The sequence below is a fragment of the Panthera leo genome, chromosome F3 (genome assembly GCF_018350215.1).
Source record: "Panthera leo isolate Ple1 chromosome F3, P.leo_Ple1_pat1.1, whole genome shotgun sequence".
In the NCBI taxonomy this organism is placed as follows: Eukaryota; Metazoa; Chordata; class Mammalia; order Carnivora; family Felidae; genus Panthera; species Panthera leo.
The window spans coordinates 13499568-13521473 of NC_056696.1; the positions used below are offsets into that span (position 1 = coordinate 13499568).

At 39.0% G+C, this 21906-nt stretch overlaps 1 protein-coding gene across 2 annotated transcripts; it reads left to right on the forward strand.

The window, feature by feature from the left end:
• The first annotated feature begins 93 nt into the window (after window positions 1–93).
• On the forward strand, window positions 94–19047 carry GORAB (golgin, RAB6 interacting). Of its 2 annotated transcripts, XM_042925490.1 has the most exons (5): window positions 94–412; window positions 5952–6309; window positions 8700–8801; window positions 10753–10893; window positions 17946–19047. In XM_042925490.1, exons 1-5 carry the CDS (start codon window positions 352–354, stop codon window positions 18400–18402), a joined length of 1119 nt encoding a protein of 372 aa, XP_042781424.1. In that variant the 5' UTR covers window positions 94–351; the 3' UTR covers window positions 18403–19047. The 2 variants fall into 2 exon arrangements, with proteins under 2 accessions (XP_042781424.1, XP_042781425.1); XM_042925491.1 differs by lacking the exon at window positions 94–412 and having other exon boundaries at window positions 6221–6313.
• Window positions 19048–21906: the final 2859 nt, after the last annotated feature.

Below are 21906 nucleotides of genomic sequence, written 5' to 3' on the forward strand. Positions count from 1 at the left end.
TTCCTAACTGCCTGTTTATCTCCATCCTCATCCGCGTCGCCAGTCCCTCCCTTATCTCTTGAAGCGATTAACCGAACGAGAGCAGGAGACAGGGAGAGAGAGCAGACTCGGCTCGGAAGACAGGAATGTCGGAGCGGCCGAGCTTTCCCTAGGCCGGCTGTCCGGCACCGCCGGGGCAGCTCCAAGGGATCAGGACCCCCGCAGCAAGCGACGGGGGCCTTGTAGCCAGAGCTCGACGCGCTGATTGGTCGGTCGCCGCGGCCGGGAAGAACCCGGATGTGACTGGGTAGTCGTGTTGGCAGTCGGGGCTCTGAGGTGTGGGCGTTCTGGGGGCGCTGGCAGCCGAGGCGGATGGCGCGGGGTTGGGCCGGCTTCTCTGAGGAGGAGCTGAGGCGACTGAAGCAAACTAAAGGTAACGGGACGTGCCTGCAGAGGTTTCCTCCTTGGGTCTCTAGAGGGGAAGGGGCGGGGCTGCAGCTTTTGAGGGGGTAGGGGGCGGGAAAGAGGGTAAAGTGTTGGTGTTTGGGGAGGGAGCTCTAACGGGAGGAGGGCATTGAGGGGTTCCAGAGGTGGGAGCCTTGGGAGCCACAGCGGGAGGGGCGGGTCCAGGGGACTGGGATCTTTCAGGTAAGAAAGTTCCGGAATCCACTTCAGGAATTTGACTTTTCCCGTGAAAGGGACGGGACTTGGGAGAGGAAGTGAGCCTACTGCCTCGGCGTCTCTTGTGGGAAGATTGCTGCCTTAAGTCCACGGCTGGAGGGTTGGGGTTGGGGTAAAAGAAGGGGGAGGGGCACACACCAGCTTCGAATTGTGATGAATGTGTGTATGTAAGTTGACAATGGTTGGGAACAAGGGAGTACAGGGATCTGAATAAACGCAAAACGACGATGCTTTTCTTAATACATCTGGAGTCTTGCATGCACTTCTGGTTGCCAGATGACTTTTGAAATTGTAACTCTTGAGAGTCAGAAAACCAAGACTTTTTGAAAGGTTAGATGTGAAATTATACCTATTGACTGTTGTAAGCTACAAGGTGCCTCCCCCGCTGGCTTTGTAGGGTAGTTATTGGACGGACTTTTACTATTTTGTTTTCTTTTAATGAAGGAATGAAGTTTACTGTTATTTGGTGAGAAACCCTTGGTGATATAAACTATGAATGTAATGTCATGAAATTCTGTATGGTGATCCTGGTACTGCACACTCCTTCTGTGAGTTTACATCCCTCTTAGTACCATAATGTATATACTTTGGAAGAAAATTCAGTAAGCCCTGGCATGCTTTTTGTTAGAGTTTGTGATCAAATTGGATGTTGTTCAGGTAAGTCTGCATCTTTAGCGTAGATGTAAAAATAAGGCCAACAAGTGGAAAAGGAAGTAAAGTAGGAATACAGGACCAATGTAGATTATACAGATGGAGGAAGTTTTGACTGGTCCAGAGGCCTTTAAAAACCATATCATAAAAGTTATACTGCGGTGTGTAATTAACTATCAAGTTTTATTAATCTCAGTTTTTTGCTCTATGTTTTGAACATCCATTCCCATATTCGTATGTACAGAGTACAAGTATTCCTGTTTCGGGTCTGACCCAAAGTTAGAGGCATCAGCTTCTGTATTTTGCATACTAAAGCTACATCCATGCTACATACATAGTACGTACTGTGTAAGTACATCTACATACTAAGATGAACAAGGCATCATCCTTGTATTCAGAGAACTGATAGTCTACTGAGGAGACAAGCTATAATGCAATGTGATAATAGATAGTTTGCAAGAGCTTGTTAACAGACTAGCAGGAACTTGACTCTGCTGGGGGTTGGGCGGAACTTGGGAACATTTCACAGACATTATGTGTTAGTAGAGGTGAGTTTGCCAAGGGAAAGAAGACTTAATATAGACTAAATTGTAACAATAGATTCATTTTGTGGAAGTACATTTCTAAATATCTTTACAATTTGGGAGAGAGAGGAGCTGGAAAGACCTTAGCTTCAAGGCCTATAATTTCGTAGTGAGATGTTAAAGCATAGACACCAACCCCTAGTCTATGACCACCATGAGTAAGAGAACACGTTAGCATTTTTGTACTCTCATAACCAGACACAGTGATTGGCTTATAGATCTCCTAGCTCTGCCTCTAAATCTTTTTTGCCTTGGATTTCTCATGTGTGAAAGTAGAGGAGTTGGATTTTTCATTTTTAAGACTCCTTCCAGCTGTTCTCCAACCTTAAAAATAGAATTAATCCATGAAGGTAGAGTTGGTTGCCAGCAAAAATAAGGATGACCGTACTCTAGAAAACCCCATGTGCACATTGGGAAAAATCAAGAATGTTCTTTGCATTCGTATTTATAATACTGAAAAGCTGGGAACAAACCAAGTGTTCATTAATAAAAGTGGATAAATAGGGGTGCCTGGGTGGCCCAGTTGGTTAAGTGTCCAACTTTGGCTCAGGTCATGATCTCACGGTTTGTGAGTTCAAGCCCCTGTGGGGCTCTGTGCTGACAGCTCGGAGCCTGGAGACTACTTGGGATTCTGTGTCTCCCTCTCTCTCTGCTCCTCCCCTGTTCATGCTCTGTCTCTCTTTCTCTCAAAAATAAATACACGTTAAAAAAAATTTTTTTTTAAGTGGATAAATTGTAATACAGCCATTCAGTGGGCCAGTATAGAGCTAGTGGGAATATATGAACTATACCCACATACATTAACATGTATAAATTTCATAAATATAATGCATGAGAAGAACAAGTTACAAAAATACATACAACCTGATATCATTTGTAGAAGGTCAAAATCATACAAAGCAGGTATATTCTTCTGGGAATATAGGAAATCAAAATACCCAGTACTAGAAAGGGGGAATATGATCAGGAAGGGGCAAATACGTAGGAAATTTTAAAAGTATTGGTGATAATGAAATCAAGTTGAGACAAGTTATGCTACAGTTAACAAATAGCCCTAAGATATCAATTATTTAAAATAATAAAGATTTATTTTTCTTTATAGCTTCATGTAACATAGACTGGCAGGTGACTCTTCCACATAGTCACTCGTCATTGTGTTTTCATGTTGTCATATGGGAGTTCACCATGGCACGAGGAGAAAAAAGTTGAGACTCGAGCATTGGCAATTAAATGCTTCCATCAGTCAATGATAGATGTCATTCATACTTTCATTTAATAAAAGCAAGTAATATGATTTGGAGGGCAATAAATACAATTATCTTGAGTGTTCCAAAAGAGAGGATAACATGCCTATCTTTAAATAGCAGTTGTGTCTACTCTAGCCATGTTTTATTTTTTTAAATGTGACTGTTTTTTTTTAATAATCCATACAGGTTGGATGTGTGTCTGTAGCAAATACATGTATTTGATGTGTGACTTATAATAAAAAATAAATTTATTTCATAATACAAAAATTGGAAATAGAAAAACAGTGCAACTACAATGCTGTCAATGTCTAAAGAAAATATTCATGAGTTCTTTCTTTATTCTTGATACTAGTTCTTTTCCAGGTATATTATGAATATGGTCTCTGATAAATATCTTCTCCCAGCTTGTAACTTGTCTTTTAACGTTAATCTTTTGATGAACAAAGTATTTAATTTTAATATGGTCAAATTTGTACACATTTTCTGTGTCTTCACTTAGTACCCTACCATGAGGTAGTAGTACCCTTCCATAAGATGTTAGTCCTTATATTCAATTAAGCATCTTTAAGAATCATTTTTGTTATAAGCTATATAGATTCAAAACACTGTATAAAGCAATGTGTTTCTAATAAGAGTTTTAAAATGTTGGTTTGACATTTGAATCCTTAATCCATTTGGAGAATGTTTTGTTTGTTTTTATATGGTGTGAAGTATGGATCTGATTTTACCTTTTCCATATAGCTGGGTTTTTTTTTTCAAGTCGATTTATTGAATAATTCCACCTTTTGCTGTTGATAGGCCATGCTATCTTAGTCATATACCAGTGCTTCATACACGTATGAACCTGTTTCTGTGTTCTTTTGTTCTATTCCGTTGGTCAGTTTGTCTATTATGCACCAATACCACACTATTTTAAAGCTTTATAATATTCCTATGGTCTCTATTCTGTTCCATTGGTCTATTTGTCTATTCTTTCACGAATGCCCACGGTCTTGATTACTGTAGTTTTATAGTAAGTCTTGAAGCCAAGTTCTCCAGTTTTGTTCTTTAATATTGTGTTAGCTATTCTGAGTCTTTGGCCTCTCCATATAAACTTTAGGATCATTGTGTCAGTATTTGCAAAATAAGACAGGATTGAATCTTCTTTTCATGAATATAGAATATCTCTCCATTTATTTCTTTGATTTCATTATCAGAGTTTGTGGTTTTCTTCACAGATCTTGTACTTTCTTTTCTTAGATTCATTCCTAAGTATTACCTTTTTTTTTTTTTTTTTTTAAGTGCTAATGCAAATAGTATCATGTTTTTAATTTTAAACTCCACTTGTTCATTACTGGTACATAGGAAAACAGTTGACTTTTGTATATTAATCTTGAATTCTGCAACCTTGCTATAATGGCTTATTAGTTCCAGGAGTTTTTCTATTTATTGTTTCAGGCCTGATTTGTTTACTGTTTTGTTTATTATTTTATTGTAGCATTTTTAATCTCCTGTGCAGTTTCTGTGAAAAGCAAAAGAATAATTCAACTAGTGAGTGTAACCAGGAAGTAAGCTCAATGGCATTTTCTTTTGGTGTACATAAAGATCAGTAGTCAAGAATAAGTTCCTGTCTCAAGATAGAGGAGGTTACTTTGTGTTCCTGGCTAAAGTCAACAATAATAACATTTTACTTGCGATGGCACATCTATGTTTTAAAATATTTTACCTGTCTCATTTAATCCTTACAGCAACTTCATGAGTTAAGTAGAGCAGGTAAATTTTCAGCCCATTTGACAGTTGGAAAAACTGGGTTATGGAATAATTAATTGACTTGTCTACGATTATTGAGCTGAACAAAAGCTGTGCCAGAACTATGACTCCAGAGCTTTTAATTCTCCTTTGGGAGATTTAAATAATAGGCTTGTGTTGCTTCATGGGTCAATACGCAGAATTTTAAAAGCCCTATTTGAGTTAATTAATAAGAACTTACCACAATTTCACTTCCCAGGCATTTTATAAACAATACCATTTACAGTTCTTATTAAATATAGTATGAATGTGAGTCAAATTCTCCAGTACTCTGCCTTACAAGGTTAACACTGGTTGGACAAACCAAGAAGTATAATAGGGGTATTATTTATTTTATAGTGCTTTTGTAAAAAAAAATTCTCCCTGTTTTCTCTTCCTCTATTGGTTTGTTCAGGCTGCTGTTAAAACTAGCTGTATACATTGACTCATGGCTAGCTAACTTTGGGGAAACAACCTTGCACTGCTCTGGAAGATGAAAGCTAACATCTGAGGGTTAACTAGCATTCTTAGAAATAAGAGACTTCATTCAGTTATACTTTATGTATAACATGTACCTATGTATCAAACTGGCTTAAGATCTGTTATTTAAGAAGAGTGCAGCCCATTTGTAACCGCAACCACCATTTTATTTCAGGAGAGCAAATAGAATCATAAGTCAAATTTAAGACCTATTAGAGAATTCATTTGTCTGCTTTGCTTGGTCAGATTAATTGCTTAGTCAGTTATCAATTCAAGTTGAAAAAGAAACCTTGCTTTTTATTCCGAGGCTTAACTCAACAGACAAATGGACTTCTTTTAAGCTCAGTTTTGAGTTGGGATAGTTTTTGTTAAATATTAAGAGTATGATTATAGAAGAACTGTCAAAAATACTACAGGAAGATGGCTGTTTTTCCCTGGGTTTTAATGGTAGAGAAGGGGGAGAAACCCTGTGGAATTATTATTAATGTTAATGCTTTATTTTCTTAGAGAAATTCTAATTATTTGTTGCTCACACAAAGGAATTCTCCTCTTTTTCACATAGATCCATTTGAACCACAGCGGCGTCTCCCTGTGAAGAAAAGTCGACAACAACTTCAGCGAGAAAAAGCCCTTCAAGAGCAAAGCCAAAAACTTGGACTTCAAGATGGATCAAGCTCAGTACCTCCAGAGCAGCTGCTTTCTGCACCCAAACCAAGATTTAATACTCAAAAACCACACTCTTCTTCCCCTGTTCCTCCTAATCCTCTTACACTCACTTCTCCTGTTGGTGATGGAAAACCACAGGGGATTGAAGGTCAACCAAGGGAACCGGGACTTGAGAATTCCCATGATAGTCACAAAAACACTGAGGTCCTACCTCCAAAGCCAGATTGCAAAATGGAAAAAAAGAAAGTGGAATTGTTAGTAAGTCTATATATCCCTGAGACTTTTTTCCATTTTACCTTTTTTTTTCCCTCCACTGGGCTTTGAAGAAATACAGTTTTAACATTTTCTCTTTCATATTCTAACCTAGAAACATCATGAATAAACTATTGAAGAATAGCTACCACCTAAATATGTTGTAAGCCAGTCAGTGTTGGGCATTTTATATGTTTTATGCCATGTAGTCTTCATAGCAGCCTTATAATACACGTTCATTATTTTCACTTGACAGATGAGATTTCTTGGACTCAGAAAAGATGCTTTATTCCCAAAGCAAATACATAGCTTAATAAATGGCAGAGTTGAGGTTCACATACAAATCTTTCTGGATCCAAAGTGTCTGCCCTTGACCCTCACTAGAAGCAGTTCTTACATGCATAGTGCTCCCCCTCATCCCAGATCGAACCCCTTCTTCAGCTTCACTCCATCTCCACTGGCCTGGAAAAGGTTGTTTATGAAAAGATAGGAAGGGATGGTCAAAGAAGAGTGTGTAGGAAATTGAGAGGACTGATAAAACAATTCAGCTACATCATTAGATTTCTTTTTATTCTTTATTTAATGTGTTTATATTAGAAACCACCTCCAGAATTTAGAAACAGTTTTGTGGAAATTGCTGTTCTATGTAGGACTTATGAATTCTTCTCAGAATTTTTATCCTATACCTTTTGTTTTGATATCCACTCGTATTTGTTTCCTCCTGATTTATCAGGTTGCCATTTGTTTCTGTTTTCCGTTTTCTGAGTCTTTCTATTTCGATGTAACTTACGATTTCTCTGATCCAGGTTCTGTACTATGAGTTTAAAGTGTTTCCTGGCCCACCAGGGGTTTACAACCAAGAAGTCATTTTTACAGGAGATCTAAAGCCATGTAAATTATGAGAGCAACATTGAACAAGTGCATTTTTTAAAAATTTTTTTAATGTTTATATGTTTTTTGAGAGAGAGAGATAGTGTGAGCAGGGGAGAGGCAGAGAGAGAGGGAGACACAGAATCCGAAGCAGGCTCAGGCTCTGAGCTGTCAGCACAGAGCCTGACTTGGGGCTCGAAACCACAAGCTGTGAGATCATGACCTGAGCCTAAGTCAGACGCTTAACTGACTGAGCCACCCAGGCGCCCCAAACAAGTGCATGTATTTAAATGTCTTTAAGTGTAGTTTACCAGCAAAGGCCTGAGATAAGTAGGGGAGGGTGGGTTTAAATTGAGTTGGATAATTTAGATTGAACGTTGTTGGGAAAATAATTTTTTTTTTAGATACTTGGGAAAATTTTCATAGACATGTAATCTCAGGAACTGTCATTGAAAAGGAGAAATTGGAGGTTGCAAGAAGGGGAAAGGAAAGCTGTATCCTAGAGAATGCTCAGAGGTGACATCTCCCTTCTCTGGAAGAGGCAAGAGCTAAGCCAGAGAGTAGTAGAGAATTAGGGAAATGAAGAAGGATGTGGAAGCTGAGAATTCCTACCTAGCGAGTTCCCCCATGCAGTAGAATATCACCCAGGCCTCTGGAGGAGAGATGCCCTTACCAAAACAATGGTTAGAGAAAACCCACATGTCAGGATTGCAGCCCATTTGGGGGAGGGTGCTGGCTGGGCTGGACTACTGCAGTAGTCAAAATGAGAGAGGACCAGTGCCTGTACCAAGATGGAGACTCTAGGAAGGGAAAGAAAATGATAAATTTGGAAGTGGTTAGTAGGTCTGAGAATAGAGATTTTTGACACAGTGGCCATAAGAAATGACAATAATAGGAATAAATAGCTTTGTCGTTACTTTGAGTCGACATCAAGTTCTTAAATTTCTGGGAAATTTTAATATACTTCTTTCAGAATTGGACAGATTGTGGAGTCCAGTATTCAAGTCTTAGCTCATAGTGTTTCACTCTCTTTAAAAATGTCTCAGAATGGAAAGAAGTGAGCAAATTGAAAAAAAAAAATGAAATAAACATTGGTTATTGTCTTGAGGGTGTTAAATGGTAGAGACTTTCATTATAGAAAACTCTAAAAGATATGACATTAGCTACATGCCAATTAATTTTGTTCTCCTGAAACATTTGCATATAATACATAATTAACTTACACAACTTTCTTTGTACTCCTAATAAATGCCACAGTACTCTGGCTTCCAGTTTGTGGCTTCCTAGATTATATACATATAATGGATTTCAAAGGGCCAATTTATGTAAGACTTCTTGACTTCAAATGATAATCTTTGTTCCTATTAGAACAAAATAATGGGCTGCAGATGGGTTCCTTTTAAGAGGGCTTTTGAAGGAAAATATACATAATGTGGTTGATTAAATTTTATACATAGAGGCCTGAGACTGGTAAGGTGTGGCATGGGGTTTCTGAAACTCATTTTTATACTCCGCTCCCTAGGCAAGAAAAATCTCGTTGGGAAGTCCTCCAAGAAGAACAACGGCTTATGGAAGAGAAAAATAAACGTAAGAAAGCTCTTTTGGCTAAAGCTATTGCAGAAAGGTGAGGCATCTGAACTAGGAGAGGTTGTTTGTAACCTGCAGTCAGTTCTGTCATGTTTTATGTTTATTTTCCCTTGTCTGTTCTGATAAGTTGATATTTTCTCTACAACATTCTTTTAAAAAAATTTTTTAAAGTACGTTCTATGCCCAGTGTGGTACTTGAGCTCACAACCCGGAGGTCGGGAGTCCCATGCTCTACCGACTGAGCCAGCCAGGTGCCCCTCTACAGCATTACTTTTAAGGCTCACTAAAATAATTCTCCTTTATAAATGGTACAGAAATTCCAGTGTTAATTCATTAAGGAGGACTTTGTAAGCATAGATTATACCAAATTTATTTGCTATAAATAAATTACATTCTAAGGGAGCAGTGAATAGCCATCGATGACTCGGGGTCACCATTATGAGTACTCTGCCATACTGTGTGCGATTCGATTTTTCTGTCCCTCCTGGTGTCGGTTTGTCAGCAGTTCCTTTTCCTTCACTGCATCATGATGGCCTCCAGCAGCAATGTTCCCTTTTGAGCCACTTTCCACCCCTCACCCACTCTTTCTGCCCTTTTAGTTTGTGCTTTCCAGTGTGCTATCGCCTTAGGAACCCACCCAAACTTCGTCAGTGAAGCAATGATTGAGAATAGTGAGAATTAAATGCAAGCAAGTTTTCTTGGCATTTTCTTCTTAGATCTCCAGAAAAGCCTGGCAAAACTATTATGTATTGAAACTGCCGTGTGTATCAGGGGGAGGGGAAGGGACAAGGATAGAGAGAAAGGCAGGTAGGTAGAAGAGTAATGGAGAATTTTATCTGTCAAAAGGATATATGTATTTGAAAATGATTTCTCCCCCCTCCAGCTGGTCCCACTTGATTTGCATGAAACAGGAAATGTGCAACTTACTGAACTTAGGTTTCAAGAAAAAACCATGATTATTCAAAGTGAAAAGTGATTTTTGAAAATCACTTCAGTAGTCTTCAGTTTAGAAGTGGTTGGAGAGGCTGTTCACTAGGGATTTTATAAAAGGATTTATAGGTTCAGCACTTGTTCTTGATGTGCTTTTGGTTTAAGACGAAATAGTGATACAGGCTGAAATGTGAGAAAACACACCATGGTTAGATTAGTGATAAATGCACCAGTGAAGTCCTTGAAGTAAAAGAATCATACTGTTAATTCTGTGGGCAGAAAACAAGGGGAAATGCATAATGGAGTAAAAATCAGGAGAATATAAGTTTTAAGATAGCAGTTTTCTGTGGGAGTTTTATTCTCCTGTGAGAATGGGTGTGAAATTCTGAAGTGAGTGAACTCAGATTAAAGGCTTTTATATCTGTGTATTCTGTTCTTCAGTGTGTACTGTGTTTGGGGTGCTGAGAGGACTGAGCTTAGATGTGCTTTTAAGCTGTAGTCTTGCCTAAAACACAGGAATCAAAGCAATAAAAGTTTGGGGGAGTGAGTCCTAGGAATGTTCAGACCGAATAGACATGAAGAAATGGTGTTTAACGTAAGGGTCCATTCTTTCTGTCCACTAAGTGTCGGACAAATGAAAGTGGCCTGAGCAAGAATTTAAGGCTAGAAATTTGGAAAGTTTTTTTAGATGTTCTGTGTAAAGAGAATATAGATAACGTTCTTTTAGTGCTTATTCTCATCCTCGTGGAATGAATATAGAACTATAAGTGAACTATTGGTATTTTGAAAAATCTTACTCTTTGTGTATGAAAATGTTGTATACTAATAGAAAGCTTAGAATAAGGGAAAATAGCACAAATGCAGTCTTAGAGATATACCAAAATTTTACCAGTGTTTATTATATTTTGATTTGTGTTTTTTTTCTGATTTTTAAAAATTATACATTATAATCCTATCGTATATATAGTACCATATATATAGTTGGTTGCTTTTTTCACTTCTCTTGCGTATGGATACGTGATTTTAAAATGTTTTTATTTTTCTATTCATTTTTCTAGATCTAAAAGAACTCAAGCAGAGACCCTGAAACTAAAGCGGATCCAAAAGGAGTTACAAGCTTTAGATGACATGGTGTCAGCTGACATTGGGATCCTCAGGAACCGGATTGATCAAGCCAGCCTTGAGTATTCATACGCTCGGTGAGTTGAGAGAACTCTGAATCAGGAGTGAAATTTCGGAAGTATTTACTGCTGGCTGGGCCAAGGGCTTTCATCTGTGTCATCACTTAAGCCTCATAACGGTCCCATCAGGCCATCAGGTGCTCTGTTTATTCCTGTTTTGTACTAAATCCAGTGCCTGTTCTTATTGAAGTCTTCCTTCACTCTGGCCTACTCTTGTTCTTGTTAGCGCATTTCTTGCATTATTTACTTACGTTTTAGTCTTTTTTGCTAAACCATCAATCATCTGTATAATGCTTGGGACTCTAAGAGTCTTAATGACTTGCCCCCAAATTCTGCTATTTTAACACCAAGTCTGTACTCTTTCTGTTAAGAAATTTTGATGATCTGAGATGGTCCTTAGAGATGAGCCTAGTTCTCATGTCAATTTTCACCAAAGAAAGAAGATCCAGCTTTTTTTTTTAAAAAGGCTACAAGTATTTTAAAGAAAATACCACTCTGTCTTGAAAGCTTGAAGTTTTTCCTTTTTTTTTTTCTTTTCAATTGTATTCTGCCTATAATAGTTAGCTATCATGTGTTTCCTTGGTTTCAGTCATTGGCATTTTAGAGAAAAAAAATCATCATGGAATATTTTAAAAATGCATGAACACATGTAAAGAATTACATGAACCTTGCAAGCAGATAAAAGGGCAAAAAATTAAGTCCAATTTCAGGGTTTTCAGTCCTTCCCGCGTTGCTTTAATCATCCCGGTTTGTCTTTTCTCACAAGGGAATGCTGTGTTAATGACTCAGTTTTGCATCTTTCTCTGTAACACTAGAAATCCATCCGAATGCCTCATTAGTCCAGGGTAAACCACAGCAGCAGAATGTTTATAGAACAGTTTAATAAAGCGGAAATGCTTGATTGTGTTTTCAATTCACCGTTTATTAAGAAAGAGGTTTGTGGTGTCCTTGTGATTTTTGTAATTGTTGTTTGACCACATGCTATTAGACTTAATGGGCTGCCTTTATTAATTAACTGCTTAAATTAATGCCATCAGTAGCTGATAACTGGAGGTTCCTATTTCTATTAATAAGGACATTAAGGAGGTAACCAAGATTTTATTAAGATTAAACTCAGCCTAGTTTTTAGCATATGTTATTCTCTGTAACTTAAGTTTACCAGAGGAACATTCTTAGGCCTTTGTAGACCTTAATATGAATAATTCAGATTATTCTAGATACCTCAACCGAAAATCATTTGATTATGTTTTAATTCTGTCCTGGAGGAGACTGGAGAAGGATACATTTGTATATTGAACATTATATAAGAAATGTCATAGTTTTATTCTTCAGAGAACCACAAAGAAAGTGGGTTTACTGGTTAAAAAAGAAAACATCCGATCATATAAAATGTGCTTAATGAAACTTTAGTTTCTGTAGGAAAAAAATTTGACATAAATTTTTATATTTCTTAAACTAAAGATGGCAATTTCTCATGGTACTGATATTGGCATAGTTGTATGTGAATATCCATATTTGATGTGTGAGGCTATTTTTAAAATCCTAAACTCTTGAGGTAAGTCACAGAGAAGCCATAGACAGTTGTGACTGGGACCGGCATCATACCTTGTTCGTGCATAAGATTAAGATGTTTTCTAAATTTACATCTGCGGTTATTGAGAGATTAGAGATTGGTGATAACAGTATTGTGATTTAGATTTCTACTGGTAGCCAGTCCCCACGACAGTCCATCTCTGTGGGAGATTTCCTTGACTTCTTTTTTTTTTTAATAAAAATTATATTGTAGTTTTATAGTACCTGGTACAGTGCTGTGTCCACAAAAGGTTCTTGGATACAGAATAGGCCAGAATTTGCTTTAAAATCGGCTTCCGTAGAACAGCATTAGGGTAGACCCCTCCAAGGAGACCAGAGCTTCTGGGAGCCAAACTGAGAGTTATTGCCACTATTCATATCTGTGACTTCAAGGATGCTGTATGCTGCATAGACCAGCTTGTAAAACAAGAGTGGATGTGTGTAGAGCATCTCTTTGACCCCTATTGTACCAGGAAGAACTAGGAGCACTGTTTGCCATCTGTGTTTAATAGACACTCCTGTTAACATAGACACATACATGCTCATATACATATGCACACATGTACATAAATGTGCAGTCATTTTATGTCTAATTTACAAAAGTAAAAATAATGATTGTGGAAAACAACTTCATTAAAAAGTTTAATAAGAATATAAGCATAGCAGTCCTCTTTTTTTCAAGTAATGTTTGGCCCCCAACATTAAAAGTTGAAAGAACAGTTACATCCTTTCACAACATAAGATGGTACGGGTACTTGTAAAATACTGTGTGATCAAGTTTGTTCTGTTGAAATTATTAACTCTATGAGAGTAACCTTGCCTTTTTGTCCTTAGATACATATTTTTCATTCATTGGTTCTGAGTTTGAGAAAATTCACCTAGGATGTGTTTTCTGAAGTCTCATACTCTTGAGATTTCACGCACGTGATCAGTTTCACTATCTAGAACCTAGGTTGTCTGTTTCTGCCTTGTATTGTTTCCTAGGGTTGACATAACAAGTTACTACAAACTGTGTGGCTTAAAACAACAGAGATGCATTCTCTTACATTTCTGGAAGCTGGAGGTTTGAAATCCAGGTGTTGGCAGCGTCAGTCTTCCTTCAGAGACTTGAGGGAAGAATCCATTCCTTGCCTCTTCCAGCTTCTGGTGGCTGCAGGCACTCCTTGGCTTGTGGCTGCACCGCTACCTTCTGTGCCTCCGTAGTCACATTGCTTCCTCCTCTTCTCTCAAAACTTCCTCTGCCTCTTTTTGTTTTAATATTTATTCATTTTTGAGAGAGAGAGAGAGAGAGAGAGAGAGAGAGAGAGCGCGTGAGCGGGGGAGGGGTAGAGGGGGGAGGACACCGAATCTGAAGCAGGCTCCACGCTCTGAGCTGTCAGCACAGAGCCCGATGCAGGATTCGAACCCACAGACTGTGAGATCATGACTGGAGCTGAAATTGGATGCTTAACCAACTGAGCCACCCAGGTGCCCCCCTCTGCCTCTTTCTTAAAAGGACACATGCGACTGTATTTAGGGTCCCACTGGATAATTCAGAATAAACTCTTTTCAAAATCTTTAACTTAATCACACCTTTTGCCCTGTAAGGTAATATTCACAGGTTCTGGGGATTAGGAGGTGAATATCTCTGGGTGGTCATTTTTTAGCTTACCACAACATTCGTCTTTTGATTTGTCTAATAGCTGCAAAATATCTTCATCTGTCAACTTTATTTTGCCACTGTGGCTAGAAAAACTAATTCTGAACTGTGTTCAATGAAAGCTGAGAACAGATTACAAATATCGTGTTTCTAGTCCTTTTTTATACCTTTTTAAAAGGTGACATAGGGGCCACCAAGGTGGCTCAGTTAAGCATCTGACTTAGGCTCAGGTCATGATCTCACAGTTCTTGCATGGTTCGAGCCCTGCATCTGGCTTTGTGCTGACAGCTTGGAGCCTGGAACCTGCTTCGGATTCTGTGTCTCTGTCCTCTCTCTCTCAAAAACAAACATTAAAAAAAAGTTAAAGATGATGTAATACTTTGGATAACACAGTAAGGCAGCTAAACAGTGATTTATTTTACTGTAAACAGTGATGATTTATTTCACTGTGGCATCATCCTTTAGGTTATTCCATCATTCTCTGTTTTCTTATTAATCTTTTTTCTGCAGAAACGAGAATAATTGGTGAGTAATGAAGAAATAATGCCCAGGGTGATAAAATGGCAAAATGTTTCAAGATACAGGAAAAATGCTATCTCAACAATCCCGTAATGTATCTCAGATTTATAAGAGGGTCCAATGGGCACATATAGTAATTGCAAAATGTAGTTTTAGTCTATCCTTTAAAATACTAGTAGTTTTTCTGTTTGTTCTCTGGAAGACTTCTAAGAAAGGATAAAAACCTTTATATGTTGATACTTACAAAGAGGTAGAACTCAGAAAAGGAACCGAAAACTAAAAGTAGATTGGTGGAACCTAAGGGAATGCCGAGGGTTAATCATTGAATTCTTAAAAAATTTCAGGATCCCCAAACCAAGAGACAGTTTCTAGAATTCTTTAAATAACATTCATTAAATCACTCAGTGTCCATTTAAAATAACAAAGTAATTCTGTGAATACATTTCCAGTTCAATTTGTCTTCCTGTATTATGTATAATGCTCTTATTATTCTGTCCCAAAACATGTCATCATATTCTGATTTGGTATTATCCACCTGACCCTCAGGCTCATAGAGCAGTTTGTGAAATTAATCAATATTTTAAACATAAATCACTCTGTACAAGAATATATATGCATGTTTCTGGCCAGAAGAACTTTAAATAAATAAACAAAATGCAAAATCTTCAGTGATTTATCCAGGGTGAAAGATCAATGGAAACCTAGGGACCTATTTGCGAATTTTAATTTCAATTCAGCATTCATGAGCCCGGTCAGTAAATCTTTACTAACTGACTTTGGCTGGCTGAGGGGAGACCACAGGCCACAGAAAGGAGGTTTGAGTCGGGGTAGGGGACAAGGTATTCATATACCTGTAGAGAATGTTGTCAGAGCTTTTAAGCTTGATGGAAGAACATTCTTAAATAGGATATGTTATAAAGTATGGAAAGCAGGGATTCACATGTCCAGCAGAGCTCCTTTAGGATAATTCTTTTAACATAGAGGGTAATTGAAAAACAGCTAGTTTTGTCATTCTTATATTTACTAGATGACAGTAAAAAAAATGAAATATGATAAATGACCATGATGTAAATAAGAGTTTTCAAGTATAAACACCAGGTCCTTGAACTTTGCCTAATTTTAATTTTAGATACAGTACATGTTTATAATGATACACAAGCAATGCATTTCAATTCTGGTGCTCTGAAGACATTCTGTTTCTTGAGTGCCTACCAGGCACTGGCCCTTGTTTATCCGGTTTAATCCTTAACACTCCTATGAAGTGTCCTATACTCTACTCCTATTAGTGTCACCATTGTACAAATAAGCCAAAATTCAGTTGAATATACTGTCAAGGGTCACCATACTGGAATTTTCAGACATTGCGCACATATTCTCCAGCCTCTTCCTTCAGAGCCTATCTGTGTTTTGTATTCCGGAAGCTGACCCTGGGGCATACCTGATTAGAACAAAGATGGGCTGCCAACTCCAGAACATTTAATCCATAAACTAAATAGGGTTTCGTGGCATGGCTGGACACTAAGAGCTCTGTTTAAACTGATAACTAGCCAAGGTAAGCCAAGCCAAGTCCTCCTCCTGGAAGTGGAGCTCTGAGAAATTGGAATGAATTTGATGTGGAGCCACAGCTGGTGGCCATATTGGGCTGTGTGATTGGAAAGCCAAAATGAGAGAATTAAAGAGAATAGCTTTTGATTCTGATGACATGCCTGGGAGATTGCCTCGTGTATCCTACAGTAAAACCCACTTTTCACCTGAGCTAGCTTGACTGGGTGTCTGTCCTTTCCATCCAAAAAAGGCCTTGACCAGAACAGGTACATACATAGTAAACGGCAAAGGCAGGTTTTGAACCCTGGGTTTTCTCAAATCAAAGCCTTTCAGTTTTTTCATCACATTTCAAGACAGAATCTTGTGTCAGGAGCTGTACCTGTTTTTGTGTTGCTGTAACTGTAGTACCAGAAGTTACTTCTCTCTTTGAGTTGATGTGGGCAGTCATAACAGCAAGGCAGCAAGGCTTTCACAACTGTTAGTGGCTTTTATAATTCATTGACGAATGTGGGCCAATCTCTTTTCCTGATGAAACAAAACAAACAATTTGTGTGGAAAACCAAAGACCGTGAACCAATGTATGATAATTTTTCTTTTTGTGTCAAGCTAATACAAAATAAGAGAGATCACAGAGAGAGAGTGAACAGGGGAGGGCCAGAGAGAGAGGGAGGGAGAGAGAACCCCAAGCAGGTTCCACACTGTCCGCGCAGAGCCCAACGTGGAGCTCAAACTCACAAACCCTGAGACTGTGACCTGAGCTGAAATCAAGAGTCGGCCACTAACTGACTGAGCCACCCACACGCCCCAGAATTACCTTACTTCTAAGACAGGCATTGCGTATCTGCAGAGTTTTTGTGTAAATAGATAAAATACCCTAATCAAAGTCTAACAGTCTGTTGCAAAGTGGAGAGAGAACAACTTAACGCAGGGATTCTCAACCGGGGGCAGTTTTGCCCCTTGGGAGACATTTGGTAACATCTGGAGACATTCTTGGCTGTTACAAGTAGTGGGTGCTACCAGCTTGTGGGAGAAAGCCAGCGATGCTGCTCTGCATCCTACAATGTACAGGACAGCTCCCCCACGACAGAGTGATATGGTCCAAGGGGTCAGTGCCAGGACTGAGAAACCTTTCCTAAACCCGGCCTGAAGTTTTTCTGTTCTTACTCGATGCTTGCTTCTTGCCTCACCTAGTATCATTTACATTCGCCTTGGACCCACCGTCCGTATCCTTCTCCACCAAAATATTTCTTCCTTTTCTAACCCATGGATCAAGAGGTACAGATTTTCTGCTTTTCACTTCTCTCACTTTTTACCTCTCCTACATTTTAACCAGCTGTGTGCTGGAGCCAGGCTGCACCAGTTCACCAGGGCCAACGTCGTGTATCTCTTCCCAGTTCTGCGTTCAGCTGCGCCACATGGGCAGCCTGAAATTGGCCCCGGTGGTGGTAGTGTTTGTGCGCCAGAAATCGACAAGCACTGTCCCATCAGGGCTCTCGCTGGAGCCCCACCGGAGCTAGTTTGCACTGAGTTAGCCTTCAAGCACAGCTTCGGAAAGAGGACATGAGTGCAGAAGAACATGCTTACGTTGGGAGGGTCCAAGTGTGGATGTTGTGGAAGTTTCAGCAGCGACAGCCTGGCTTGTCTAACGTGTAGAACAAGTGTTCACAAAGTATCACTATCCATATCTTCATTACGTCTTTCCAATTCTGGAGCTTAATTATTGTTTCTAGAACCTCCTTTGAATATCTTCTTTAGTGGAAAACCAATGGACCAATCTGTGTACCTGTCCCCACAGGAAGCGCTTTGACAGGGCGGAAGCGGAGTACGTGACGGCAAAGCTGGAGCTACAGCGCAAGACTGAGATCAAAGAGCAACTCACCGAACACCTCTGTACCATCATACAGCAAAATGAGCTCCGCAAGGCCAAGAAGTTGGAGGAGTTGATGCAACAACTGGATGTACAAGCTGATGAGGAGACCCTGGAGCTTGAGGTGGAGGTGGAGAGATTGCTGCGCGAACAGGAAGCCGAAGCAGGGAGACAGATGGTTCATCTGGAGAGGCCACCTCAGCCTTCTGGGGAGAGTGTGACTTTAGGATTTGCCAAAGAGAACAGAAATCATCGAGACGCAGCCGCTTCTCAAAAGGTAGATGAACGGTGTGAAAATTCCAGTAGCAATCCCCTTCTGAATGCAGACCAAAGTCAAGAAGTTAAAATTACTGTAAAGGACATTTCAGCCGCTCTGACCACATGAAGTGCCAGAGTTTGTACCTTGCGGCTGGTAAACGTCTGTTGTGGATTATGCCGTGAGCTCTGATAAAACGGTGTTAACTTTGAATCCGTGGTTAGTTTCAGCAGAACATGTTTGACATTCTGAACCCTCGCATTATGATTATTTGATATATAGGCACACATTCACCTTGATCCAGGGCCAGGTCCTCCTGGTGCACTCTTAATACCAGGTGGAAACAAACCGCCTAAACAGACGGAAGAGACGCTACACGATTGAGAGTGTGTTGCACCAGGTAAATCTAGAAGAGTAAGATGGAAAGTGATACTCGACACCTAATCAGACTCCTGTGACTTTTCCTAGGAGAGGTGTTGACAATGAGATACCTGTTTTATGTAGTCCATAAAGACATAAAAATTAGCATGTGAAAGAGACAGAAGGAGAAAAAACTAACAGAAGTGGCATATTGAATTGTCTATTGGATCGTGGTCTAGCTGCAAAACCCAACTTGGAAGCTGCAGTTTAACAGAAGGAACCAGACAGCTTCAGTAACATTTTCGTCTTCAGTTTGCCTGTTAAATGGCTTTAACTTACAACCTGAGTTTTCATTAGTTGCTACACACACACACACACACACACACACACACACACACACACACACAAATACACCATTAGCATGCATAATTTTACTGTTAATGTATTGTCTTTTCTTTAATCAGCACATTGATTAAATTTAGACAATGAAAACGTTTCTGTAGTGAGGCTAAAATAATACAGAAAATCTATTACTACTATTGATTATCAAAAAAAATTGATATATTTTCTTTCTAAAGTTGTCTGTAAATATGTGTTATATACGTTGGATATAAATTATCCTGTCATAAAGCATTTAAATTGTCCAAATGGTGATTTTAATAGTCTGTTAATTACTATCACTTCACTAATACTTGACCACCACATTGTGCTATATGTGAATATATAAATAAATACTGTTGTTTTGTCACAAAATCTGTGAATTTCACAGTAAATTATGATCTATTTATTAGAAATTCCAAAAGTGCAAATACTAAAGTCTTGAAAAAAACCTATTATAAAAGAGAATAAAGACAAATGTAATATTGTATTTATAATACTGTCGAAAAAGTTGGGGACATCCTATTTTTAAATGAATTTGAGGTTATTCATGTGGATGAGCTGTGTATTTTTATGTTCTGTAATTTGGGTTGAAATTATAGCCTTCCAGTGCTGACTTCTCTGAACAGAAGCATTTACATAGATAGTTGTGTTTTTATTTATGAATGACTTTCATAAAAACTAAAAGCATCATTGTCCAATACTCTTATTTTTCTAAGGAATAAACAAGTCTGATACACCCATAACGTGGTCTTCTGTTTACTCTTAAAAATGTTCAAGGCTGCCTGGGTGGCTCAGTCAGTTAAGCATCTGGCTTTAGCTCAAGTCATGATCTCGCAGTCCATGAGTTCAAGACCCACATCTGGCTCTGTGCTGACAGCTCGGAGCCTGGAGCCTGCTTCAGATTCTGTGTCTCCCTGTCTCTCTGCCCCTACCCCACTCATGCTCTATCTCTCAAAAATTAATAAACGTTAAAAAAAATTTTTTTTAATGTTTCCAACAATTTAGTATGTATCCTGAAGTGTTACATGGCGGTCACGTATTCCGTATCTCTATGTGGTAGATACAGCCGTCTACTTTTATATAAGCCTCTGTTAAGGACAGTTCATCATTAATGAGGTTCTGTAACATTCGCTTCATACAGGTAGCCGCAATCTAATTCTCTGTCGAAGTATTTATAAGGTATACAGAAAAAGGAGAACCATGAAATAAATGAATTCGAAGGGACCTCACAGGTCATCTGATTTAATTCTCTCGCTTTACGGAAGAGGAATTTGAGAGGCTGAGATTTCACTTACGGCATGTTGGCCAACTGGCTTCTCTTAACTCAAGTGCTAGTAACGTTGCCATTCTAAAACTCTTGGTGTATCTCTTCTATGCATCAGGCCGTAAAGTTCACTGCATCCCTCCACTTGAAAATTTTGCTTAATAACCCATTCAGGGATTGTGTTCGTGCTTGCGAAATGCTTTCAAATGTGTCTATAAAAGGTCCGCTGAAACCATTATTTTGAAAAACTTGCCTTGCTCGGCTTTCCCAGGGTGGTATCCGAGTGCTCAGGTGATGATATAAGTGACAAAGTTATATTGCATCAGTTTTGTACGAGGCAGCTGTATCCCATGTGTGAGAGGAGTTCGAGCAAGAGAAGTGGGGGCTCACTGGTATGAGGACCATATGCACCGGCTTTCGTAGGATAGCCCTGATATCTTTTAAAATCATAAAACACATTCAAAGGACTTTTGATATATGGATTCACAAATCCACAAATAATTGTTACTTTCTGCGAAGGAAATTATTGGTTCAAAATTACAGCGCTGAGTTTATTGGAGCGCTTTGTCTAGCTGTCCCTCCCTGGTCAAACTCTTCTTCTCTTGCTCCTACTTCTCAAACAGTTCAAGCATAAGCTTACCGGGGCTCTCGATGTGATACGCAATTTAGGAGTTAACTACTTGGGGTTCTGTCGCTTGTTCTGTTTAAAAGATAGCCAACCAACGGTGGTACTTTTTACTCATCATCTTTAGAAATTACACTCAAAAGGGTAAACTTGAATTCCCAAATTTAAGTGTTCGTACGCCTTGATGCCCCACTGCTTTCTTTTAAATTCTTATAGGCTTCAGAGAAGCAGAATGTCTTAAAGCACAGTTCTCCTTGCATTTAAAATATAGCGAGAGTTTTTCTCGCTTTTCAAACCTCTGCATAATTCTACTGAATTACAGCAATTGCAGGTGGTAAATCTTTATAGTCACTGAGAGCACAGCTGGTTTCCAAGTCAGATGATAGAAATCTCTGATTGGAATTTCTAGAACGTATTTTATTGCTGGATTGGCATTTGAATTATAGAGTAAAAACTCAGCTATAAACCTTGCTCATTCTTTGTTTGGATTTAGCAACATAGTACTCTCAAAGAGCTTTATGTAAGTATTCAGCAACTTCCTCTTCGAAGACACTGGCACAAAGCGGACTCAAGTTATTCTGACCCAGGCCATTCCCAGTGACCTTTATAAATGATGTTTTGGGTTTTGTATTTCTAAGAAGCCAAGTCAGCATTTTAAAAGACCCTGATAGATATAACTCAGTCTGCCAGACAAGACCTGGGGCCACTCTGGACCCAGGGTAATTATACCCTCTCTCAACATAGATCTACCCCAGGCCTGACTTGAACTGCTCTCTGGAGGAATGAAGCAGGACACTATTCTCCAGTCTGCCTTTACCTTCATGTCAGGCTACTTTTGCAAGCTCCTAATCCCAAACAGCTGTCTTGAAAATGCAACATTATCTCTTCATGCAGTTGATCAAACAACTGCATGTAGCTACATGTATGGACAGAGCTGTGTGAGAGGTGTGTGATCTGTGCCTTTTGTCCTCAAGCTCGTGTAGTCTACTTGAAGGACCCGGAT